The 27,007-nt window shown below is 41.8% G+C and overlaps 2 protein-coding genes across 2 annotated transcripts in view; both read left to right on the top strand.

The window, feature by feature from the left end:
* The window catches only part of dcp1a (decapping mRNA 1A), a 12,655-nt gene extending 9,053 nt beyond the window's left edge, over positions 1–3,602 (top strand). Inside the window, exons 7-9 of the mRNA XM_008298226.1 lie at positions 255–869; positions 1,024–1,245; positions 2,811–3,602. Of these exons, the coding sequence (XP_008296448.1) occupies positions 255–869; positions 1,024–1,245; positions 2,811–2,891 (918 nt within the window). The 3' untranslated portion in view covers positions 2,892–3,602. The remainder of the gene's footprint in view (positions 1–254; positions 870–1,023; positions 1,246–2,810) is intronic.
* Positions 3,603–7,871: 4,269 nt separating this feature from the next.
* LOC103369498 (transketolase-like) lies at positions 7,872–25,828 on the top strand. Its single transcript, XM_008298225.1, has 14 exons — positions 7,872–7,982; positions 9,769–9,886; positions 10,154–10,267; positions 11,233–11,330; positions 14,153–14,344; positions 15,155–15,273; positions 18,463–18,659; positions 18,826–18,990; positions 20,396–20,552; positions 21,394–21,524; positions 21,640–21,723; positions 22,480–22,573; positions 22,663–22,785; positions 25,010–25,828. Exons 1-14 carry the CDS (start codon positions 7,876–7,878, stop codon positions 25,195–25,197), a joined length of 1,887 nt encoding a protein of 628 aa, XP_008296447.1. The 5' UTR covers positions 7,872–7,875; the 3' UTR covers positions 25,198–25,828.
* Positions 25,829–27,007: the final 1,179 nt, after the last annotated feature.

The raw sequence follows: 27,007 nt of genomic DNA, 5'->3' as shown, positions 1-27,007 counted from the left end.
TAATCACAAACTCCCGGAGTCTCTATATGGATCATCTTGTCTTACCAGAACACTGGTTTTCAGTCTACAGTTACAAAAAGAGCAACAAAAGAGAAAAAACGCAAATTCTCACATTTAGAAAACTGCAGCCAGCAAATGTTCAGTGTTTTACCAGCCAGCTTAAACAGTTAATTGGTTATTAAAATAGTTGTTGAATAGTTTTCTGTCTGCACAGCTTTGTTTGGGCTCATCACTCTGTTCTTTTCTCCCACCAGAGCTCTCATACGATGGTGAAGCAGATCACAGTGGAGGAACTCTTTGGCTCGTCTCTTCCCAAGGACCCCTCTCTACCCTCCATGCCCCCACAGAATGTCGCCTCCTCCCATGAACCCTCCAATGCCTACATCCAGAAACAGCCGTATCCCGCTCCAGGCCACCCAGGCTCACTCCTCCCTCCACAACTTGCAGCCCAAGACCCCGGGTCCAACCAGCGGCACCAAGCCCCTGGCCTCCTCCCAGCTCCTTACGCGCTACACCCCAGTCCTGTTTTCCAGTCAGTGGTCCCCCGGTCAGACCCCCAGCCTCACTGCTCAGTCTCCCCTCTCATGGTGCCTCCAGCAGGCACGGAGCATCGTGGCGCTCCCCCTGGTCCCACGGCACCTCCACCAGCTCCTACAGCCTATTTGGGACAGGAGATACTCAGCACGCTCAAGGCGGCAGTGCCGTCTGTAAATTCAGACATTCACAAACCCATCCTCGCACCCAACTTCCTGCCCAGCACGCTGGTTCCGCCCTACAGCTTCCAAGAGCCCATGGGGAAACCTCTTCTCCAGCACGGCAAAGAGATGGATGTTTTCGCGCAGCCCCCAAACCTGATTAAACCAATGTCTGTGAGTTCTGCTGTTTATTTATCTGTTTGCTGTCTTTCTCATGTTCAGTGCCTTGATTCTCACATATACTCCTTTACCACTGTTTATTAGATTGTAAAGTTCTTGTGTCATGTCTTCACCTTTTGTTTCTTGTTTCTGTTCTTTCTATTTTCAGGCAGTGCCCATGAGTCCAGGTCTTGCTGTTCCAGGGTCAGGGATTTCGGTGCTTCTCTCCCCCAGTGCCTTCCAGCAGGCTATCAATAAGACAACAGCGGCTGCATCGGTAGTTCCTCCCGCCCCCTCTGAGCCCTCCTCCGCCTCTGGAGGAGCTCCAGAGCCTCCACCAGCCCCCTGCAGCAAAACCCAGCTACAGGAAACTCTGATACATCTCATTAAGGTAAACCAAGGGCGTAAAACACACAAAAGTATATGTTGGCATGTGTTGACATGGGAGAAGTCAAAGCTGTTTACCATGATATTATAATTTGATGTCAAACTTCAAAGGTTGGAGTTAAAAGGCTTTTCAAAAATGTCACTGGTTTTGGTTTAATTCATCAGGTTTGGAGACTGTGCCCTTCAGAGTCTTGTTTGTGGCGCTTACAGCATCGGCAAAATACATTAAAATGATTTAACATCTGTCAGGACGAACACTCAGGATTATCTGTAGACACATTCTCCAGCTGATTAATGTATGTGTCTAATTACAGTGGCAGAATGACTGAGGGCATCTGCTGACACTAAACGCAGAGATGTTTGGGTTAATCATGGTCAGAATCCACTGCTACCTATTAACATAAAAAAAAGAACTTCCCACAACTCATGATTTCTTTCAGTGATGTCAGATGAAACGGACATTTATTTGAAGTCTGATTTGCACATTACGCAGAGTTTTGCTACCACAGTTAGAAGCTGTCCCTGGTTGGTTCATTGCCAGCACGCTGCACAGAATGTAAACACGATGATTTAATGGAGATGGATTAAACTAATCCAACGTCACAGAGGTTTGCAGATTTTTGGTGTGGTTTTGTTGAGTTGCAGAGATTTTGTGGCAAAAAATGCTTAGTATAGTACAATTCTGTGGCAGTTCAACCCCGTGAACCCCGAGTAGTTTCTGGGTATGTTTGCTTACATTTTTACTCACCGTGTGCTCGTTTTTCACAGCAATATAAAGTCCAGCATCTCTATGGAAACAGCACAACTGGCTAGAGAGAAATCAAAAGGTGTTTTTTGTGCTGTATGATAAAGTCATGAAAAAAAAAAAAAAAGATTTTCTTTCATTATTTATTTTCCAAAAATCACATAATCATTTTCCAAATGCCCACAGATGTCACTAGCACTGGAAAAAATCTAGTTACTTGATATACTCTGGATATTCCACCACTCATGTTTTTAATTGGTTTCGGTCCATATTGCCCTATTTCCCTAAATCCCTGAATTTTTGCCACAGGACAGTCGGTTGGCGCTGAGTCACTTCGTGGTTACACAGAGGAGCGCAAATGTATTCATTTTCTTTTATTACATAATCTGGTGAGAGCAAACTGTTTATTTTAAGGGAATTCAACTGTAGAATAAATAGATTTTGTTAAAATATCACAATTTTAAGCTTGGATTCGGTGAAGTTTCTGGCAGAACACTGCGTCACAGATGAGTAGTGAGAACTGTCAGAGGGATGGAAGTCCAACGATTCTTCTTGGACTGTTTTTCTCTCTGGTAAATGGTCTAATTTTTCCAATTTTTAGAAATAAATAATGTGCCTTTTCAAGCCTGACCACATGTTTTGGAGTTCAGAGGATTAAAATGGCAGCTTGTTTAGGTTCAGTTTCAACCAGTTTGTCCAGGATTATCTGGGAACAATTGCTGTATGTTTCTGAAGTGAGTTTAAATTGTATTGAAACATCTGTCATCCTATTTGCACAAACACACATGTTGTAAACCGTTCTCGTTTCTGTCGTCCTTGTCTAGCATGACGCGGACTTCCTCAGTGCCATTCATGACGCTTACCTGCAGACTCTATCCAAGGACTTCAGCAACATGAAGCTATAGTCCTGCCTCACTCGTCACCACTGTTTCTTTCAGTGCTACAACCTCTTTATGACCACTGAAGAGACCAGAGGATGAGTTTAAAGGAGTGCGGCGAACAGGTTTCGACACACTGGTACACCACATCTGTCCAAAACACATCTGTGTGCTAAGGATCATTACAGCATGCACCGCACCATTTAACCCCCCCTGTTTCTGGCTACTCGTGTTATCCTGGATCAACTTATCGTCTGCTTATGTCAAATAGAACTACTGTGGGAAAGGAGGGGGAGATCAGATTTCCCAGTATGGCCTTGAGTTTTCTTTTTAAACTTTCTAAATATGGTTAAACTGCTGGACGTTTATCGGTAAAATGTCATTCTCTGGAGGATGGGACCACAGTGACGCTTTTGGGGGGACCTCACATCCCCTTTGACCCAGGGACAGACAATTTTGCAGCTTGGACATAATGAGAATCAAAGATGCTGCCTCTCATCACACGTCTGTGGAGTTCTCTCAGTCCAAATCGGGAAATGTAGTAACACACTTGTACTCCGACTGCTCATTAAGACAAAGACCTCAGTGTTTGGGATCTTAAATGTGTCGAGTGTCTTTGGGGACCAACTGTCCCGCTGTGTGACGATAAAAAGAGCATCTCAGTTTGCTTTTTTTTCACTCACTGAACTCAGAAAACTGAAGCCTGTTTTTTCTTTTTCTTTTTAAAGCCACAGAGACACTGAACAGCTGGTACAGTTTTTTTTTTTTGGCATTTTTTGTTTGGCAGGAGTTTTATTTTTCAGATTTTGTCCAAGAAAGGTAACTTCTGTAACTGTTTGGAGAAGCACTTGCAGCTACGAACTCAAACTAGAACTCAGTCCCTCTTTGCTGTTTTTTTTTTTCTTTTCTTTTTTTGTGTGTGTTTATTTTTTTAATTGTTACGGACTGTGAGATGTTTAGAATGACTCACAAATGCACAAACCAGCTTCGTTGCTACGCTACCTATATCGCCCTGTCTTTTCTTTGTCCTTCTCCCGTGTGCATCTTCATCTCTCCTCCACCAGCTGAGCTCAGAATACTTGATGTTCTCGGAGGGGGAATGTGCAATAGACGAGAGTCACAAAGCCATTAGGGATACCAGCATTTTGGGATATTTTAGGATGGTACCACAGAGCTAACTTCATGCCAACCTCTGGGTTCTGCAGTCGATCTATAATTTGAATATGAGAAAATGCGATTGTGGGTTGTTTACATTCAGCCCTATTATTATTATCAGTAAAATGCTTAAAAACTGGTGGAGCTGATGTGCTGTTGACAGCTTCACTCTGCTCCAGAACCAGCTGAGTTTATTCAAACTAATCACTAATCAACCAACTTAAATTGGGTTTTTACTTGCAGTAAAAGGCTACTGCAGCACATAACCGTAAACTCTGCAGATGGCAGCAGAAGCAGGAAGAAGCACGTCAGTCTCGTCATCATGTGAAACGCTGAGCGGCTGCTGATGTTTGTGAACGAAGAAAACTGATCCAATGTACAGAAAAACACAAAAATCAACTTTCATAGACTTAATGTTTTCTTTTTTTTTTTTAAACACACAGACAGATTCTCCTGTCACGTCAAGACCAATAAAACTGTCTAAAAATTTATATAAAAGAATGAAAATTTGAAGGTTTTTCCAACAAATGTGACCATGAAGTTCAGGCTCATTAATCCAATTACCTTAAAGGATCAATATACAGCCATTCAAAGATGAAAATTATGGATTTTTCTTTTTAAGTTTTGTAAACCGCATAAAGGGCAAAGATTGTGTTCTTCAAAATTTTTTTTATTTCAATGCAAAAGCTCTTTTTAAAAAAAAAAAAAAACCTGACAGAATGAGTGACATGAATTTCTGCATCAATCCTTGATTGTGACACCATGACTTTGTACTCGGTCCTGCTATTTGAATGTATTTGATGTTTACTCGCAGTCGTCTTTTTCTGCCAGCATAACTTCACATCAACATGCCTTCAGTCCTGTTCACCTTTTATTTTTCTTCCCCCAAAATTAAAATTTAGAATGTAAAACTGATCCTGCTGGCAGCCAGGAAGCAAACCAGACTATCTGTTCACTTTATCGCCATGTACTAATCCATCGTTTCATGAGTGGTCCTGCCAACACGTCTGTCGTGTGTTGCGTGAATAAAGAAGGATTGAAATGTAGAGATTGTTTTTAATCCCAGTCCCGTATTTAAGACTTTAAGATTATTTTACACTTTCGGCATAATTTATCTTATTGGCCAAGAGATATGATTTTGGGAAAACTCTTTGCAAATTATGTTAATTTTCTAAGATTGTTTGTCACTGTGCTTAATTTGGTTTATTATGAATATTTTGTTATATTAAAGATTTGAAAATAGAGCTGTCTGTTTCTGTGTTGCTGCTTGAAGGAATCGTTTTTGTCCTCCGTGGAAATACGATTCATAAATGTGATTTTTACCGCAAGTTTCTAATTGTACGTATATATGATTTCAGTGTGAATGTATTTGCAATGTGTCTTGTTTGTTGCATTTTTGTGTTTTTGTTACAGAGAAGGGCTGCAAGGTGACTCAGTGGTTAGCACTGTTGCCTCACAGCAAGAAGGTCGCCGGTTCGCGTCCCAGTGAGGACACCTGGGATCTTTCTGCGTGGAGTTTGCATGTTCTCCCAGTGCAGCGTGGGTTCTCTCCGGGTTCTCCGGCTTCCTCCCACACAGTCCAAACATGTTGAGGTTAATTGGTGATTCTAAATTGTCTGTAGGTGTGAATGTGAGTGTGCTTGGTTGTCTGTCTCTAAGTGTAGCCCTGTGATAGACTGGTTACCTGTCCAGGGTGTCTCCTGCCTTCACCCTGAGTCAGCTGGGATAGACTCCAGCCCCCATGACCCTAGTGAGGATTAAGTGGTGTATAGATAATGGATGGATGGATGGAATTGGTGCATTTTGTCAGTCCGACCACCAGATGGCAGTAGCTGCTTGCTGGTAACCAATAGTATCCTGTAGTTCATGGTCGCACCGATGCCAAGAAATAAACTGTAATTAGTTAGAATCAAGCCCATGACTGGGTTCATATCCTCGGAGAACTTGGTTCTGGGTTTTAGTGACAAAACGAATGTGTTTCTCCTTCTCAGTGGGTAAATACTGATGAACTACTACAGACTGACCAGCAGAATACTATGAGTTCCCCTCATCAGGTCCCCTGCTGGCCACATGTGGCAGCTTGTATTTGGGTTTCTTAAGATCACAAGACAGGTCAATCTGCTTAATTAACACTCACATCACTGTGTCAAAACTAAATCAAACTCCACAGTAAATGGCTTTTTAATTAGAGAGAAGGAGTCTGTCCACTAATTGAGTGGTGTCAGTCGTTACCTACACGCAGTGCAAGTGCACATTGCAGGTGTAACTGGTTTACCCCACCGTTAATCAGGTCAGCCTCAGGAGGAAATGCCATTAAGGTGAGATTACTGTCATTTGTGATCGCTGTTTTTGCATGTCACCATCCACTCTTATTGTAGATGCTCCAGCTTGAAGAACAGGCGCATTTTGAAGCGAAGCAGCCAGTTATACTGAAGTTGTGTTAATCCTTACCTCAGTATACTTGCCAGCAGTATGAAAGCCTTACTGTAGCTCACTTATTTAATGTCATACTTTATAAGCTCTGCATTTCTTACAGTGTGGCATTTAGTTTTTTTTCTAAGCAGCATCTGGAACAAGAGTTTCCTCCACGTTTAATAAAGTTTACTACTTATGTTGCTCTCATGACATTCTTTTCTCCTGAAACATATTCGTACCAATACTGTCGCAGCATCATGTTGACTGTAGTTGTTTCTTAAATGGTGTATGAGCCTCAAGTTCAGAGCCTCACAAACCACTTCATATAAATACACCTGTGTTCAAATGCCAAGTGCATTAGTAAGTTTTTGGCCTCACCTGCGAACAAGAGGCCATTTTGTAGTCTAACTGAATACAATAAAGCCTTACATGACTGTCCCCAAACACTCAGGTGTCTGTTGTTGTTTCTTTGTAAGGAGGGCAAAGCTTCCAGCTGGTTGTTGTTGCTCCACAACAATGCGTCCATCTGCTTTTACCACCTGTGCTGGTGGACGCACTCCCTGTCCTGCCCACTCCAAGCTTTCATCTTTTTTTTTTCTTTCATTGAATCAAACAGTTTTTTTTGTGGATGGTGATATTAACCTTTATAGTAAATGGTTTTAAACTAAAATGGGATGTACGCATCTTGTTTCCAAGTGAGGCCGAGAACTTTTTGAAGTAGTTTCCCCTCCATGCTGCCACATGCTGCAGCTACAAGAGAAGTGCATTAGTGTCAAGTGAGAGCCTATTTATAGGCAGTTTTATATGCATTTGTTGTAGTCTGTGTAGTTGCATGAGGTAAGAATATAACATTCAATAATAAGCCAACAAAATGTAGAAGAAATAAGCCTCACGTTTTGGTTTCATATTATTTGGAAAAGTTTTGGCTAAAAAATTCTCCTAAAATTGTTACTAATTTACATGCATTTGTTTGATTAGTTTTATTTGTACTCCTTGATTCCTGGATACAGTTTGAAGCCTTTAATGCTGAACCAGACCACAGTGTGCGTGACTGCATGTGAGCGTGCACCTGCGCATGACCGTGTGGCCTTGGGCTCAGTCCAAAGCGCCTCCCCGCTATTGGCTGAGCTCATGCGACAGTTTGGACTAACTGTAGGCTGCTTTTAGCCCGAGATTAGCCATATTCATAGGCTTTGCTGGCAAACACGCCCCCTCCCTGCTCTCTCTCTCTCTCCCCCCTCCTCTAACTCCCCCTTTCTCTCTCGGTGTGTCTCTCATGTGCAGCGGCTCTGTCTCTTTTTAACCCCTGCCATCGTCCGCTGCGCACCCATCGCCTTTATTCTCTGGACAGCAGACCGGGGACTCCTTTTTTTTTAACTCTTCACTCCATTTAACCGGCTCGTGTGTGCGTGTGCGTGCTTCTCTTCGGTGCATCGTCCAGATGGAGGACTACCACAAACCGGACCAGCAGACGGTGCAGGCGCTCAGGAACATCGCCACCCGACTCCGGATCAACTCCATCAAGGCGACAACTGCAGCGGGCAGCGGGTAAGATGAAGTGTGGGCGGAGGGATTAAACCCAAATTGAGATTTAAATGACACAAGAAATCGAGGTCACCTTCCTGGGCCGATTAGTATGTCTCATGCACATTTTTTTTGTTCTGGGGGATGATTTATAAAAGTCGAGCAGAAATGCGTAATGGAAGCGCATGACTATTTCCCAAAGGACTTAGTGTCCCCAGCAGACAGTACGCAGGAGGACCAGCTGTGTAATGCTGTGGATGGGTTTATTATGTTGCTGATGCAGAATACCAGAAGCTGGTGCTGTGTATGACGTCCCTAAACTTATTTTTAATCTGTGCGTAAAGATCGTCAAGTGCGCGACTGACGCACATGACCCAAAAGGAGAGTTTTCATTTATAAAAGGTCACAGTTCGTCATTTTCACATTTGCATTGCAGGTATTTATTTCATGTTAAGTTCCTCAGAGAAATGTAAATTATATTTCCTTTAATTATACGTTTGCATTGCAGCGCCGTTCCGCCAAAATATCTTTAAAATCCGCGTTCATTTGGAGCCTTGTTCGTCGGTTATAAATTGCTGCAGGTGCACCGCTGTTCCGCTCTCCGCTAACTCCTTGCGCACTCTGTGATCCGTTATGTAACGGAGGAGCAGAGACCGGATAGTTGCATGATCCGGTGCAGCCAGTAGTACTCCGTGGTGTGTGGCGGGCAGCAACCGGTGAACGCACGGACGCGCCTCTCCCGCGCCTGCGTGTCCTGGAGCAGCAACGGCGTCAAGTAGCTGGAGTTAAACGGTAGAAACACGTCCGGTGTGTGACCGCAAAGTAAAACCGGAATGGATAAACGCGCTGCAGGGAGGGATGTACATTAAAACGAGAGTAACGACATATTTGACTGTAATCTCTTAACAATGTGCTGTAATGTTTTTGTTTTTTTACATATCAGTTATTTTTATTGTCTCCAGTGACTCATTATGAGGTTGTATGTCATCATCCTCTTTTTCTCTGTGAGGTGCAGAGAGTCAGAGTTCACTGCTTAATTCATCATTTATTTGGCCTTCAGCCTAAAGTGCCTCTGTAGCTGCTTCCAAGTCATTAAAAATGAATTCCAGTTTGAGCTTAAAAACATACAAAAAACATTTTAAAGAGGGAAGGCCATCCTCCTCATCAACACTCACCTCTCATCTTCTCATAGGGAATCACACATCAATTTTTTTTCATTTTATTTTATTTTATTTTATTCATCTACTGTTTGTGATTTTCTGATCACATCTTTTATTTCAGGACAGAGACAAACGCCTTCATGCAGGAGGCCTGAGTGAGGTATTCTTGGCATGTTGTGTGAAAATCAAGACAAGAATAACCAGCAAGAAATAAAAACTCACAGCTTATTTTGTTTTAAATAGTCATAACAATTTGATCAACAGACTGATGATTTTTTTTGTGCTGTATGTGTGTGAGTGCATGAGGGACCGTGAGAGAACGACATCCTCCAAATGCATTTACACTTCATGATATGTGTGGTTACATATGTGCTCACTGATGGTCTCACCCTGATGAAGTCCGTATGACTACCATGTTTTCTGCCTTATGTAACTCTGACTGCAGATGGTTTGGCATGAATTAACCCACCAGATCAAAGTTGACAAGGTCGGACAGACAGACTCAATTTTTAATTGCTGCTCGTCTTTTCTTTTTTTTCCTTCTTCCTTCTCTCTGTGTCTGTGTATGCATTGTAAGCTCTGAACATGCGTTATGGATATGAACTCAGGCGGCTGTTTCTAATTCCTCTCTTGCAATCATTCTGTTGCAGTCATCCCACATCATGTTGCAGCGTGGCAGAGATCATGTCTGTGCTGTTCTTTCATTCCATGAAGTACCGACCTGAAGACCCTCGTAACCCCAACAATGACCGATTCATCCTCTCCAAGGTAACACATCTACATGTCTAGTGTAACCAGTGTCCACATAACGAGTTTATGTGAGGATTTTATTCCTATGTCGCTGCTCAGTTATCTGATAAATGAGCTCAAAACATTATTTTAAGTCGCTCAAACACCTGTAAGCAGACAAATAGCTGATAGTAACGAGCAGTATGCTGCACTAGCAAACCGTGAACACAATCTGTGCTTTGTGCTGTAATTACACAACTTTAACAGCAATGGTTAAACTCTAACCTTTGACTTCTGCCTCCTCAGGGTCATGCAGCTCCGGTGCTGTACGCTGTGTGGGCAGAGACGGGCTACCTGAAGGAGAGCGAGCTTCTCAACCTCCGCAAGGTGGACTCCATCCTGGAGGGACACCCTGTGCCGGTGAGATGACATTCAGACCTGCAGGAAGTTCTGGGTCTAAAATCACACCATGTATTCCAATAAAACTACATGTATGAATCGGGAATACATTAAAATATTCAACCTGCATTTTGGTGTTTTTTTGATGCAAGAAGTTTGGCTAATTTTCATTTGTGACAAATCCACAATACAGCAATTCCCAGATCTTTAACCACCGAGAGATTTTTTTGAGTAGCTGTGACCCTAAGCTGTTACACAAAGATCATATTTCAGCGTTTTGTGCTCGAAGCTAAGTTTGACTTTGCTCCTGAACTCTTACTTTGTGTAGCCGTCGGTCTCGTTCTGCTGGCTTGCAGCTTGCATGTGCTTGGGGCAAAGTTTGTGACAGCACCTAAGAATCCTAAATTATTTATACGACATGACCAGAGAAATATTTGTCACCAGATGTAGCCGTACTGACATTTTAAAATGTGCAGCAGTTTAGGAAGGTCTCCGTTTCTCACGCTGCACACACGTACAGATGCAGTGAGATCTCCCACATAAAAACATTTTCAGACCTCTCTGTGACTTTTGCCTTCTTCCCTCCAAAATACTTTAGTTTTACCTCCTCAAGCCAAAAATGGTTGAATGGCTTCTTTAGAAAATCACTGTACATTCTGTACATACGGAGACATGAACACACTTCCACCGTAAACAGATGAAGTGTATGCAGGCAGGACACAATGACAGAGCTGTGAGTGTGTGACAGAGCTGCTCTGTCCAAAGCTCCTTTCTCCTCTGCTGCAAACATTAATAACACAGTGTTCACATAAACCCACATACGAAGAGACTGTATCTACTGTCCCGACAGCATCACTGTTTTTTTTTTCCCTTGTCCATTAAGAAATTAAAAACCAATCCATCCGCTGCATTTCATTGCTTGACTTGAGCTTTCGTACAGTCTGAGGAGTAAGATGCATGTTTTATATGTGTGTGCATGACAACAGAAGCAGCAGTTTGTGGATGTGGCCACTGGATCTCTGGGTCAGGGGCTGGGAGCTGCCTGTGGAATGGCCTACACTGGGAAACACTTTGACAAGGCCAGGTAACATACACAGAATCACACTCACATATGATGCATTTTATGTATAAACACACAAATTCTACTCAAAAAAAAAAAAAAAAAAGAAAAGGAAAACAATCTCATGCAGAATCCCTCCGCAGCAGCCCGGCTTGCATCCCGCGCACATTAAAGTGGACTGTATGAAATTATGCATGACATAATGTACGCTGCAGCGAGCTGTGCAGACATGTGACATTTCAGCCTGGAGCTTTGGATCAAACCCTCCCCGACAGGTCCAGTCCGCGCTGACATTTAGGCAGCCGACCTTCGATCTGTTTTACCTTCAGATCAAGATAAATGACGGCATCATCTCTGTAATCTGAGATCAAAACCGTCTCCGAGGCGAGATCAAGTGGTAAAAGACATGAGTGATGCAGATTGATTTGCCCACAAACAAAGGTGGAATTTAAATCTGGAAATAAACTGATTAATGCAGTTTTATGCAACTGAAAGTCATGCATGCTGATGTCTGACTATCACAATCTTTTAACGAGGCTGTAGAGCAGTTTTCGGCGAGCATTCAGCTGATTTCGCTCCACGTGTGTCTCCTTTGTTCTGATGTGATCTAGAAACAGCCACGTGGATTTCGGGGCCACAATAGACAGACAGAGCTGTGTGGCCTGTAATAGGACACAACACATTCCACGCACATTTTCATCGAAACTGGACACGATGCAAAAGCAGCCGAGCTAAAATCTGACTTTCAGGAGCACGATTTGACACATTTCACTGTGGAAAGAATAGAAGGAGACTGTCGAACAGTTTTATTTCATGCACGCGGTGAAGCAGACGGTCAGGGAATGCCGTATTTGCAGTCGGAGTTGGCTGCCCTTGATATCTCTCTCTCTCTCTCTCTGTCTCTCTCTCTCGCTGCATTCTGTGTGCACTCAATTGTTTCTGCTCTAATAATCACACATGCAAAAGTGCAGTTCCTCCCTCATCTCTCAGCCTCACCCATCTCCATCATCTTTTCTCGAAAAAAAAAAGAAAAAGAAAAAGAAAATCCCATGCTGTGCTTCTGTTGCACCGATGTACGTGCACCGATAACGCTGTATGCACCGTGCATGTGGACATATATGCTGTGTGTGCATGATCATGGGCGTGTGCTGTTTCCCCCCCACGGAGCTGAGAGCAGCATGTCGAGCTAATTTACTGCAACACTTGTGCGGCTGCATCACTGGTTTCGTAGCAAAATCGGAAGCAAATAGCAACTACATGAACACTTTCTCTTGAAGTAGAGCAACAAACTACATAAACACACTCCTCTCTGAATTTGTGGTTTATTAAAACATGATACATGGATGAACCCATTTAGTATCAGCTGCTCACTGAGCCGTGCTTGTCTGACTCGTGTGGATGTGAGATTTCTGGATTAAAACACATGCACAGCTCCTCCTCGCGCTCGTTCGCACCCAGACGACAGCATCAGCTTCACCGAGTGCACCGACTGGAAGAGTTTCCTCCGTTGATTTAGCGTCGGCAGAAAATGCAGAGCCACGATGGGAGGAGAGTGCACGTGCCGGCTGAGTGGCTTTGAGAGGTATCGCCTCGCTTCCATCAGTCCCGCCTCACAAACGCTGGCTGAAAGGAAGAACTGGGAGACCTGCTGGACAAAGTGTTTAGGCCCACATGGGTGCAAAACCTTGAGCACAGAGTCCCCGGTTCGATTCCTGGGTGCCTGAATACACACACATTCTGCGGGGTTACTTTATTCATGTATTGGACGCCCTTTAGACTACAGTGTGTTTCTCGGAACATGTAACATATCATCACAATCTGTAGTTTCACCACAGAAAATAAAAAGGTAGAAATCTGTTCTGTTGTAGACTCCAAGATACCCCTTCATGTTTGTGGTTATTATCAGGCTGCAGGTTTAATTTAGGAATCATCAGATGCCTCCACAGTGGTTTTGTTTGATGCAACCAAAACATTAAAAAAAACACCAATGCTGCTTGTAGTTGTTAACCCAAAACCAAATATGTGTCAATTCTTAATTGCATCCTGGAAAACTTTAAAGTGAAGAAATTGAGAAAGCCTTTACAGTCTTCAGTTCCTGTTTAAACCTAACTATCATTTCTCTGTTTCTTGTTATGTGCTTTTATATTGTGTTCACTGAATTTCAAATCACAGTTAACAAAATGCCATTTGATCCAACACTATGTTATTTTACCACTCATTGAGCCGTAACTCAAGTTATTCTCCTCCTGAGTGATGAACACAAGCTGTCAGTTGTTCCACCTTTGCTTCAGTGCGTCTAATATATCATTTTCGATGGTTCAGTGAGAGAAGACGACGACCTGCAGGCTTTAGACATCAGTTTGACTGGTTCCTCTCCTGCTTTTTTTGGTTTTTCTGCCCCTCCGGTCTTTTCCTCTTTTCTCCCCTTCTCTCCATCTCTGTGGAATTCCTCTCTTCTCTTTCTTCTCTTTCGCCGCCATGTGTTTTTTTCTTCTTTGCACTCGGAGTCGGAATGCGTGGTGTAATGCGACGTGTCTCGGCCGATCTTCCAGTTTTAATGAGAATGTGTCTATTTGACTGGAAAGCTGTCAGGAGGCGTTACACCAGCGGAGCGACTGCAGAGGATGATCGGAGCGAGGCGGGGGTGGAGGTGGAGGTGGAGGGAGGGTCTATGTTTGTGAGTGTGTTTAGGTGTGAGGATCAGCTGTCACATCAAGCCCTGCAGGAGGAATCAGAGGATGGGAGGGAAGATGGAACCAATGTGGAAAATTACAGCTTCCTCTATTCATCTCAGCCTCTGTGTAAGTTGTAAGTCTGCTGATGGTGAAATGTTTGTGTGTGTGCAGCTACCGGGTGTTCTGCCTGCTGGGTGACGGGGAGCTGTCGGAGGGCTCGGTGTGGGAGGCCATGGCCTTCGCCTCCTACTACCAGCTCGACAACCTGGTGGCCATCTTGGACATCAACCGGCTGGGCCAGAGCGACCCGGCTCCGCTGCAGCACCACGTGGAGAAGTACCAGCGACGCTGTGAGGCGTTTGGGTGAGCAGGGGGGGAGTCACGGAGGGAGATAGAGCAGGTGCTTCAGTGTGTATCATAGTAGGGGTGAGGCTGATTTATGGCCTCTAGTGCTCAAATGAAAAGACTGAATTATTGACCGCCAACACTTGGGTCTATATATTAGTATAAATATCATTTGCAGTAATACTTCTCTCAATAGTTTGTGCAGCATCAGTTTCTACATCATGTGTATCAGTATTATTAGAATTATATGTTTTACTATTCTATTCTAGTTTCTATTCTAGTCTTATTTTTGCTCACCTATTTTATTTCAGTAATGTATCGTACTTATATCTTATTGCTTTTTCTACTTCTTTAGAAACTGCATTTCTTATGTCATTGTTTTTTTCTGAGCAATATCAGAATTTCCCCTGGGATTAATGAAGTTTTATCTTATCTTAATTGATCCAAAAACAATTAATCAACACCAGACAAAATGGCAACGACTGACTTATTTCTGCTGCTACTGTGTGATGATTGTGATGTGTATCTGTTAATGACATATTAATCATAATCAATATTTAAATTTTTTAAAAACTTATATTGTGTTTTAACTACAACAAACCAATCTTAGAAGGAACCAAGGGAAATAAAAATAATAAAAATTGTATTTAGGAAAATCTAAATATAAAAGTGCAGGGGTTAGGCTGAGGCAAATAAATAAATAAATAAATAAATAAATAAATAAATAAATAAAAATAAAATAAAATAAAATAAAATAAAATAAAATAAAATTCAGGAATCCCAGAAAAGGACCACACTTAAAGTGTGATATATTCTGTTTTTTTCCAGCTGGCATGCCATCATTGTGGACGGCCACAGTGTGGAGGAGTTGTGTAAGGTGTTGAGTCAACCCCGCCACCAGCCGCTCGCCATCATCGCCAAGACCATTAAGGGCAAAGGCATCCCAGGTCAGTAACCAGTCACACAGTGGTCCACAGCGAGTTAGATCAAATATCAGCATCGTGTGTTTTTTTATGTAATATGCAGAATTTCAGTTTGAACTCATGTGTTGTCTTTTGATGATGAAGGTGATGTCGGCTGTTAACCCTCCCAACAGTTTCTGGGAGTTTGTTGCTCCTGTTAAATTTTTACTCACTACGGGCTCATTAGTCACTGCAATATAAAGTCCTGCACCGCTATGGGAACACCACAACCATGACTGGAAGTAGGGAGAACATTAAAATGTCTTTGGTGCTGCATGACACAGTTATGATGCCAAAAATCATATAAAAACAAAAGCTCAAGTTGGATATCTTTACAAAAATTGACATGTACAACAGTGTTTTTCCAAGTGCCCACATTATTACCAGTACTGGAAAAAAGGGACTTTACTATTTCATGTTTTAAATGTGTTTCCATATGCACACACACACACAGAGCAGATAACACAGTCTGTAGTTTAGCTGAAAAGTCCCTAAAGTTTCACACGTTACTGATGGTTGCAGCTGAGTCACTAATGGATCCACAGTTGTGCTGGAATTTTAATAAAAAAAAAAAAAAGAAATCTGGTTGGAGAAAACAGTTTATTTTTGGTGATTTTCAAAATGAGACTAATAAAGTTTTTTTTTTTTTTTTTAAAGAAATATGTACTTTTTTAACTTTAAATTTGGATCTTTTCTTTTGCCGGAATGCTACATCACAGATTAGAAAGATGAAAATCCAACAATTATTTCTATTCTAACAAATAGAAATGTACGTGGCTCTAGTAAAGGGTGTAATTTGGCCATTTTTCTTATTTTACTGCTAAATTACAAAGTGCCTTTCAAACTCGGGGCTTACAGGATTAAACTTTGCTCCAAGGATCACAGTCACCTATATTTCTTTCTTAAAGTCGTGTTCCTACATGATGACGAGGTGAAACGATGAAAACTGTCTGGGAATAATAGTTTTGCCCGAAGTTTTCTTAACTGCTCCGTAGACCCTCCGTCAGTGCGGAGGGGCCCTAACTCGCCTTAATCCAGGCAGCGCTTTAGTGCTTTGGCTGCTGCAGCTCCGTAATCCCTCAGAATGTGTAGGATAAACTGCCGGCAGCGCCGCATTGTGCTGCTGTTGTGATAAGACTGAGTGTGTGTGTTTGTGACCACGTGTGTGTGAAGAACGAGACATAAAGCAAAAGACAGTTGTTGTAACAGCAAAGTCGCAGCAGTATGTCTTTGTTTACAGAGGACTGCGCCGGAGATCGTGACCTCTTGAATCTAACCTTTGACCTTCTGCAGTAGCTTGTTGTGACCCACCGGAGTGGAAGTTTGTTATGAGTGGAACAGCTGGCTGCATGTGAATGAAGGTGGAGGAGAGACGTTTATGACGTATAGAAGGAGAAGCTTTTCTTTGTGTGTAAAGATTATTTATATCACAGTTATTAACATTCACTTTGTATGGATTTCTGAATGAGGAACTTTCAGACGTGAATTCAAAGCCTCTTACTCGTTATACTGCTCATTGTTTTACGACTGTGGCATTACACACATAATACTACATTATATCCAACAAGAACATATCACAGAAACAGGCTATTAGGACAGAACATAAAGTGGGATACAATAAACACACCAATATGTTGTTTTCCTCAACAAATACTTTAAATTCATTTATTTTGTGAAATTCAGGACTATTCAAAGCAAACAATAAGTTCCTCTGTGATAACATGCAACAACTGTTTAGAAGCAACACGAGAAACTTTTCACTTTTACATCATGAAGAGTAGATGTTTATCAGTTTGTGGGGTAAACTTATGGAAAAGTCTGTATTCACAATGACTAAAACTATAAAATGTACAAAAATGGAGATTCGTGGTAGACTTTATGGGAAACAAGTCTCCTGTTTAAACCCTTATATAAACAGTTAATAAACAGTTTAGTTAAAGCAGTAGACAAACATCAATGTTAGGATGCTGACTGCTTATAGAAGACACATTAAGTGATGCGTTATTGCTTTTTAAAGCACAAATAAGCAGCTGTGCTTCATACTGACTCGTGTGAAGATAACAGAAATAAATCCAGTCATTGTGTCTGAGTATGTTTCCAGATTAAATAATCGATCAGTTGTCAACTATTTTTTTCAAAAACATAGTAATGTGGAGTAGCAAAGGCCTTCTTGGGGTTTCTTACATATAAACATGAGATTTAGCAAACAAATAAAACAGTGAGATATGAGATGTACGGACACACAGCGGGAAGATGTTAATAAGCTAAACTTGATCCAACTCATTTTCAGATGTTATTTTAAGAGTTTCTTTTTAATTTTGCGTGATGTGTATTCTTTTGGGCCTTTATGGAATTGGGGCATGTGTGAAATAAAACACTGAATAAAACATGCATGAAAGTTTCCTTCTCTACTATAAAGTCTCTGTACAGTAGAGTTCACTGTAAGTCCCAGTAAATACATGAAGTTGTCTATTTTTCATCAACTACGGATGCTGTATCTTGCAAAACTCAGAACACAAGCATGTTTTAGATCAGTGGTTCTCAAACGTTTTGAGCCACGACCCCCAAGATAGCATAAGTTTGTGTTTGTGAATATGGTATGAGTAATAACTTTGTTGTTCTTGAATTAATGCGTTAAAAATTAATGTGTTAACTCCACAGATGAATCTCTTTACATTAATACATTAATTTTCTTTTAAATGAATGAATGATTTGAATTTATTTTGAACAAATGAAAGGGGGAAAAATAAATAAAAAGAAAAGAAAATAATAAAAAAAGAAGAATATTGCATAATCAAATCATGATATAACAAGTTCGAAAAAGGAGTGAGAAGAAGTACACGCTTTTAATTTTGACATCCTTAATGCAAATTTATTAAATAAATGTAGGCTTTATTTTTATCTTTTCTTTTTTTACAATGATCTGGTGACCCCCTGAAATTATCTTGGGACCTCCATGGGGGTCCCGACCCCCAGTTTGAGAACCACTGTTTTAAAAAGCTCTGTCTTGTCAGTGAAATATATAACTGTGCTTCTTTTAGCATCCTACTGACGCCATACTGTAGACATATAGTCTTCTAGAAGAGTGTGTGGTAACAGGATGTTGTTGTTTTTACTGGACATGTATTTAGAGTTCGTGCTGCTACTTACTGTGTGTTTGTGTGTTTCTTTCAGCGGCTGAGGATAAGATGGGCTGGCACGGTAAACCGCTGCCCAAGGACATGGCGGAGAGCGTGGTCAAGGAGCTGCAGAGTCGCATCATCAGCTGCAACAAGCGCCTCTATCCGGCTCCCCCCAACGAGGACACGTCACCCATCAGCCTCCGCAACATCCGCATGCCGAGTGCACCCAGCTTAAAACCCGGGGACAAGGTGAGACTATTGGTGGTCTTATTAATTGAATGTAACATTGGGCTGAGTGATAAATAAACTGGATGGAGCTTATATTTGATTAAGTTGGTGCCTCTACTATATGTCACCTCATAATCTGTGTATCTACCTGAGGTTAAACACTGATGTTTTGTCCCTGTGCACCCAGATCGCCACCAGGAAGGCGTACGGCATGGCGCTGGCCAAGCTGGGCCGCTACAACGATCGCGTGGTGGCTCTGGATGGAGACACCAAGAACTCCACCTTCGCCGAGCTCTTTAAAAACGAAAACCCCAACCGCTACATAGAGTGCTACATCGCAGAGCAGAACATGGTGAGAAGGAGACGGATGATTTCCACCGCAGATAGAAGGGTTTGGACCAGAGTCTGAACTGGGAAGAAGTGTTTGAAAGTTACAATTAGATAAGATTAAATAATTAGAGTAATTAAAAAAATATTAATTAAGCAGGTTCTTAACTCTCTGAACCTCCAAATCTGGTGTTAGGTTTCAACGGCAGGTTGTCTTTAAAAGAAAAATCAGCAAATTATACTATTTATTTGAACCAGAAACTGTAAAAACTGAAAAAAATCTGAGTTTTCTAGCTTTACAAGTCATCATGAGCTAATCATGTGCAGCATGGGGTTCCATCAGGAAGCTTAAAATCAACATGTTTCATCCAAATCATTCTACATGTCTCATTGACCGTCCATCCATCATCTATACACCACTTAATCCTCACTAGGGTCATGGGGGCTGGAGTCTATCCCAGCTGACTCAGGGTGAAGGCAGGGGACACCCTGGACAGGTCACCAGTCTATCACAGGGCTACACTTAGAGACAGACAACCAAGCACACTCACATTCACACCTACGGACAATTTAGAATCACCAATTAACCTCAACATGTTTTTGGACCTCCGGAGAACCCGGAGAGAACCCACGCTGCATAGGGAGAACATGCAAACTCCACACAGAAAGATCCCGGGTGTCCTCACCGGGATGCAAATCAGCGACCTTTTTGCTGCGAGGCAACAGTGCTACCACCTTGCAGCCCTCACATTAACTGGAAAAAATAAAAAATTTGGCGTTCCTCATCGCAACTGTGAAGTCATCAGTGGCGAAACTTTGATCAACAGTCTTGTGATGAAAATTCTCGGACACTTTGGCTGAACTGCAGGTTGTGTTTAGACAGAGCCGATAGAAAACACATATGGAAAACAATAAAAATGTAAGTAATAAAACATCTACAATATGCAGTGTTACTATTCTTTCCAGTCTTGGTAGCACCTCTGCAAACTCAAAAAATGTTGCACGTGTTTTTTCTAGGTTTTTTTACATTTGGAAAAAATTTGACCTTCATTTTTGTCAAATGTCATACTACGCAGAAGACATTTTTGAGTTCTCTCTACTTCTAGCCATGTTTGTGCTGTTTCCACTGAGGTGCAGGACTTTACATTGCAGTGAAAAATGAACCCACAGTGAGTAAATAAAGAAAAAAAACCTGCTTGGAAACTACTTGACATTCAAGGGGTTAGTTATCACGTGCATACAGACTATTTAGTACAAGAAGATTGATCTGTTTTCAACAACATAGTGGTATTCACAGCTTATGTCAACACGTCTGAGAAGCTCTGTGTTGTTGATGACCACTGAGCACAACGTCTACCCGTGGCACAGTCTCTAACACCCCTCTTCATCGTCCTTTCCTCTCACCTTCCTCTCTGTCTTCTCCCCTGCAGGTGAGCGTGGCGATCGGTTGCGCCGTTCGAGACCGTAACGTGGTGTTCGCCAGCACCTTCGCCACCTTCTTCTCCCGAGCCTACGATCAGCTGCGCATGGCCGCCATCTCCGAGAGCAACATCAACCTGTGTGGCTCCCACTGCGGTGTCTCCATCGGTCAGTCTCTCTGTCCAACATCCACGGCCTTTTTTTTAAGTTTTACAAAATCACCTTGTTGGTTGAAACAAGCTAATGGTAGTTTAATAGAAACGTTAGGTTGGATTTTGCAGGATGAGTCGGTCACAGATGAGGACAGGAAGATAAACTTTATATTACTGATTCTGACTTATTACACATTTTGTTTGTGTAACTGTGGTGTTTTTGAAGATGTGGCCTCCCTTTTACCACCGTTACAGCTTATTATCACTTCAAAATATAATCCATATAAGACAGAATCACATCCTCATCGACTTTTCACCCACAGATAGACGTAGTTTCACCCCTTTTCCGTCACGACACCCACTTTGGCACAATTCTGGTTTTGGATTGATTCAGCCCACTGAAGTTAAATAATGAATGTGTACAATGCACGTTAAGGAGAAAAGTCATGCTGTAGAATTTGTCCTCTGAAGACATATCGTCCCTTTTGTAGTGTCACTGCAGTGGGTTGAATCTCTCCTCCGTGTTTATTGGTTTAAACTCCCCTGAATGCTAAACCTTTCTCCCACCTTCTGAACCTCTGTGCTCTTGTGTTTTCCATCTTCCTCTCCTGGTCTCAGCACTCCTCCTGTCCTCCCTCCTCCTCCTCTCTGTCTCTGTGTCATGGAGGTGATGACAGATCTCTTCCTCCTCCCTCCCTTTCTCCTCCTCTTCCTCCTCCTCCGCCTCCTCAGGTACATTGCATGCGCCCCCTTTCCGGACTGAATGCATGCCAGTCTACCAGAATTTATTTTCTTGCATCCTACAGCAGCTTTGCCTGACTTTGTTTGTTTGGTGCTGACTTCGTGGGCGTGTTTAGGTGAGGACGGACCCTCTCAGATGGGTCTGGAGGACCTGGCCATGTTCAGAGCCATTCCCACGGCAACCGTCTTCTATCCGAGCGACGGTGTCTCCACTGAGAAGGCTGTGGAGCTCGCCGCCAACACAAAGGTACTCGACATCACCTTTAAAAGCAATAAACCCGATCCTTAGGAATATGATAGACTCTTTGTTAGTTTATCTGTAATCAGCTTGATTCATGGAGATCTTTTCTGGTTTGTTTTAGGGTTTGTGTTTCATCCGAACAAGCCGCCCAGAGAACAGCGTCATCTACAATGGCAACGAAGACTTCCACGTCGGACAGGCTAAGGTTTGTTTGTCTTCTCATTATCATAAATGACTTATCAGACTTAATCATGTACAAATAAATACAACTGGGTGTTCCAAAAGGACAAAAACACACATCAAAAGTGGTAAAGAAATGGTTAAATCAGAATGAAGGTTTTAGACTGGTCTCCCTAAAGTCCTGACTTAACCCCATCAAGAACCTGTGATCTGCACCAGTTCTGTTAAAAGGAGGGTCAGCGATACAACCAGGAGCTTATAGACGGCAACTTAAAGGGCCTAGTTGAGGTGAAAATAGCCCAAGGACTTTCAACCTGATATTAGCTTTGCTGCATGTATATATTTGACCCAACAGATTTCCAGAAAACCTATAGTAAATAAATAAATAAATAATAATAATAAAGGGCGGCTGTGGCTCAGGTGGTAGAGCAGGTTGTCCTCCAATCGCAAGGTTGGTGGTTCGATCTCCTGCCCCTCCACAGTCAACGTGTCCTTGGGCAAGACACTGAACCCAAAGTTGCTCCCAGTTGCAGGCAGCACGTTGCATGGCAGCTCTGTCGCCATGAGTGTGTGTGGATGGGTGAATGAGGAACACAATGTAAAGTGCTTTGGATTAAAGCGCTGTATAAGTGCAGATCATTTACCAATAAATCTATGAAAGAACTAAAAATATGTTTCAATCATGTCATCATTAAAAACTGAGAGATGTAGGAGTCACTGGAAGCTACCATGATATACGTGGTCTGTTTTATTCACGATTCTATCTTACCTTCCCGCTCAGGTTGTGTGTAAAACCAACGATGACCACGTGACTGTGATTGGAGCAGGAGTGACCCTCCATGAGGCTCTGGCTGCTGCTGAGCTGCTGAAGAAAGGTAACAACAAAGAGAAAGAAACCGGCTGGTGCCAGCATGAAGCAGCGTAGTGTTCTTTTTTAATCTGATGTTCTTCTTCCCTCCATCAGAGAGAATCAACATCCGTGTGATCGACCCGTTCACCATCAAACCTCTGGACCACAAGACCATCATTGACAACGCCAGGGCCACCAGAGGACGCATCATCACAGTGGAGGACCACTACTATGAAGGTGAGGCGTCTGCACACACAACAAAAATGACAAATTAGCTTCAGAAAACAACAGCAACAGGATTTTTGAACAAAGCAACTAGATTTAGCTGAATGATTTTCTTTTAAAAATGGTTACCCTGATGAAGGAAGGTGCCTGAGAAAACATCTTAAAGCCAAATTACTTCTGAAAAATCTAGTTTGATATTGTTTTGATGCATCTAGGTTGGCTGTTGTCATAAAATATTAGAAATGCATCATTACAAATGGGTAAATTAACTTTTTTAGTCTTAATTCCCATCATTATTGCTGCAAGATACAAATTTTCTGTCACATAGCTGCACTGATTATCTGCCAAGTTAGACGTTACATGAGTGTCATGCGTTGACACATTCAAATAATGTACAGCAATGTTAAGTCCTGTTGCACTGCAGGAATATAAAAACTCTATTTAACTGTTTTCTGATCATTCTTGTTCAGTCAGGATTGTAAAAATTGTTTTACCATCTGCGCCATAAGCTGGAGGAGACATAGGAGCTGTTAAGAGTTATTATGCAGCTGCTTGCGTGTTTGTACTGTTTGTGCATCAACTCATGAATAAAAATGCCACGAGCAGCAAAGGACAAAGGTCCATCTGGGGTTAGAGAAGCTCTGAGGTGGTGGAGGAAGAAGAAGAAGAGGGATGGAGGTAGAAGATGGAAGTATAGGGACACTGTGTGTAGAGAATAATAGGGCTGTGGCTGTGAAGAGACATGTAAGACAAGGAAAAGGTAAAATAGATTTTTAAAAAATCTATATATGGAGGGGGGAGGGAAGAGGAGGAGCCTGTCAGGGTTTCTTAATTTCAGCTCCGGCCTTTGGGCTCTTGCTGACCTACATACAGTAGCATCATGGCGAAAACAAGCATCCAGCTTTGCTTTCTGTCTCCTCCTCCTCCTTCCTGCTGTGTGTGTTTTTGTTGTCTTAATGTAGCGGCTTTTTACATCCTTTCAGATGACATTGGTCTGTCTGTAATAGAGCCGAACTGTTTTCACTTTGCTTCAGACCCCCAATGTTCACATGAAGCTCCCACATTCAGATTAACCTGAGTTACATGGAAATAGGAAAGTGAAGCCTAAAGGGATCAATGTGAAGCTCCTAACCCTCAGAACCCCGAGCAGTTCCTGACCAGTTTTTTGCTCCTATCACATTTTTACTCCCTGTGGGCTCGTAGTATAAAATCCTGCACCTCTATGGAAACAGAACCACCGTGACTAGAAGGAGAGAAAACTCAGAAGTGGCCTTTTTGCACTATGACAGAATTATAATACCATGAATCATTAAAAAAAAAAAAAAAGTTACAATTATTTTATTATTTTTACAACAACTGAAAAAACCTGAAATCAGCATGTAAAACATTTTTCTAAGTGCCCAACAGGTTTTACCAAAACTGGAAGAAGAAATGGCCGCTCTACATGTGATAGATATTTTCCAGCTGACGTTTTTATTTGTTTCCGTAGTTGTCTTCTATCTGCTTTGTGTGTCCTGTTGCTGTTTATTACAGTTGAGCTAATAATGGCTCACTAGCTGTGTAGAGGAGTTTTTTGCTTCTTCTTCTTTTTTTTAATTAATTAATTAATTTTTTTTTACAGAATATGATTGGAGCGAAAGTTCTATTTTTGGTGAATTCTTAAGTGAGACATGTTGAATTAAGTAATTTTCATGAAATATTTCGATTGTAAGCTTTTATTTGGATAATTTTCCAAATGGAACCACGCGCCACAGATGAGTAGTTCGAAGACCATTGGAAAGTAGATGATTCTTTCTTTTCTTACAGTTTCTGTTTCTGATAAGTGTTGTAATTTTTGACATTTTATGGAGACAGCATGCCTTTCAAACCTGCTAGTGGGTTTCAGTATAAAGAGGATGATCAGCTACAGCACTTTTGGAATCTGACTCTGCTCAAAGAGGGACTTAAAAAAATTCTGAACATTTCCTTTAAGGGGGTTGAAAGTGTGAGAGAAGAGGAGTGAGAAAGTGGAGGGAGGGTGGCGTCAGACCTGTCGCTCCACATCAGATCTCTGCAGAGCTCGATCGCCCATGAAGGTGTAAAGAGATTGAATATGACAGAAGAGGGCAAAATCAAAAGAAGGAAACATGCAAAGAGTAGATTTTTAAAAAAAAAACTCAGTGTTAGGACAAATTTAAGAAACAATACTGTGTGATTTGGATGACCTAACCTTTAAACCTACGCTGTGACTCCTCAGGTGGTCTCGGGGAGGCGGTGTGCTCGGCGGTGGTGAATGAAACCGGCTTCACCGTCCACCGCCTGGCGGTTTCCCAGGTGCCCCGCAGCGGTAAGCCCCACGAGCTGCTCCGAATCTTCGGCATCGACCGCGACGCCATCGCTCAGGCAGTCCGGAAGATGCTCAGCAGCTCAGCCAACGCCAAGTAACTCGGCGTGGACGGGTGCGACGGCAGCTGGACCGGCGGTGGTGGTAAAAATGACTCTGTGGTGAACTGCTGGTCGCCGCAGAGACAACAAACAAAGAAATAAAGCAACACTGATGGATGGGCAGCACTTGTGGCCCACTCACGCTCTCCTCCTCATAAAACAATCTAAAAGGTAACATGGTTTTTCTCTTAACTGTCATCAGTGTGGTCTGACACCCCCAGATTTTTACCCCTTTTTAGAGTTTGTGAGTTCAGTAAACGCACCACCTTCCCCCTTCACTCTCACAGATGTCCACACCTGCCCCCCCTCCTGTACCTTCCTACCTCTCTGAGAAAGTTCTGATACTGCTGTTAGTGTTTCAGTAAAAGCAGTGAACGTGGTTTGGAGTCAAGTCTTTTTTTTTTTTTTTTTAAATCATTTCTGTGGAACCCCTCTCACTTGTCGGGCTCAGCGTTTTGAACGTCTGCACCCCAGTACAGTATGACTTTGTAAATCCCACCCCCCCACTAGAGCCAGCAGGGTGTGGAGAAACTCTGGTTTGGTCTGTTTGAGCACTGACTGTTTTTAACCCTTTTTGCCTCTGATTTGGATGGGACTGCTTCACACCAATAAAGGGATGGTTTCTTCACAATGACTGTGTCCGACGTCTTTCTTGTGGGTTGTGGAGACATGAAGCATGAATTCTAAAACGCTGTAGTGGTGTAAGTGTGCAAACTGATATCAGAGTTGGAACGTCAGATTATGTATGTTAGTGTCACATCACTATTACTGACCAATTAGTCCGGCTGCAGCTAAGTTATTTTCCGGATTAATCAATTAGTTTTTTGGTTGAAAATATTTCTAAAAAAAATGTCAGTTCGTGTCTCCTAACATCTTAGAGGCATCCTCAGATGTCTTGCTTGGTCCTCAGTCCAACAACGTTACAGTTTGTAATCGTAAGGGAGTAAAGAAGCCAGAAAATATTCACATTTAACAAGTTGGAATCAGAGAATGTAGACTTTTTTTTTTCTTTAATTAACCAGACAATTAAAAACTATAGCCAGTATTAAAGGTTTATGTTGTTGTAAATATGCGCTATACAAATAGAATTGAATTGAATTAAAGTTGTCAAACCAGATAACGATTAATTTATTATTTGACAACTAATCGATAAAATTTGAAGCCTTCCATATTCGCATGCGAGTATTCCCAGTAATTTTAAATGTGAAGCATGTGTTGGAACTACAAATATTTATTCCTTTATGTTAAAAAGAATGGATGGAATTTAATTAAACATCACATGCTGCATTTATCATTTTGCTCAGTTTAGATTTTAAAAAAAAAAAGGTTCCACACTCCAAATGCACAACATTATCAGTTAGCCTTGAATATATTTGAATTAGCCACAAATACCCTTATAATTTATATTTATACCAGTGGCAGAAAGTAACTGAGTACTTTTACTAAAGTACTGTACTTCAGTATACTTTCACTCCACTACATGTCAGAGGGAAGTATTGCAGTTTCTACTCAGCTTCATTTATCTGACAGCTTAAGATGAAGGTTTTATACAAAAATAACAACAAGCTTCTAAAATACAACACATTAAGATTCAATCAACCTTTTTGGCTTTTTACAAAACATTTCAGAAGTCTGGGTTGTTTCACCAAATAGTGATGTTTCCCTCTAAACATGGTTTCATTTCAATAAATATTCATATGATCCAGTAACTCACCAGAAATCCAAGATTGGAGAAAAAAAACACAAGTTTGTGCATCTGAACTTATTTTTCTCTCTTTTCTTGTCTGCTTACTGATGTCATGTATAAAAA

The sequence above is a fragment of the Stegastes partitus genome, unplaced genomic scaffold (assembly GCF_000690725.1).
Source record: "Stegastes partitus isolate 25-593 unplaced genomic scaffold, Stegastes_partitus-1.0.2 Scaffold1296, whole genome shotgun sequence".
NCBI classification, from domain to species: Eukaryota; Metazoa; Chordata; class Actinopteri; family Pomacentridae; genus Stegastes; species Stegastes partitus.
Note: the sequence above shows the minus strand (reverse complement) of the source record. Positions and strands in the feature narration are given on the sequence as shown.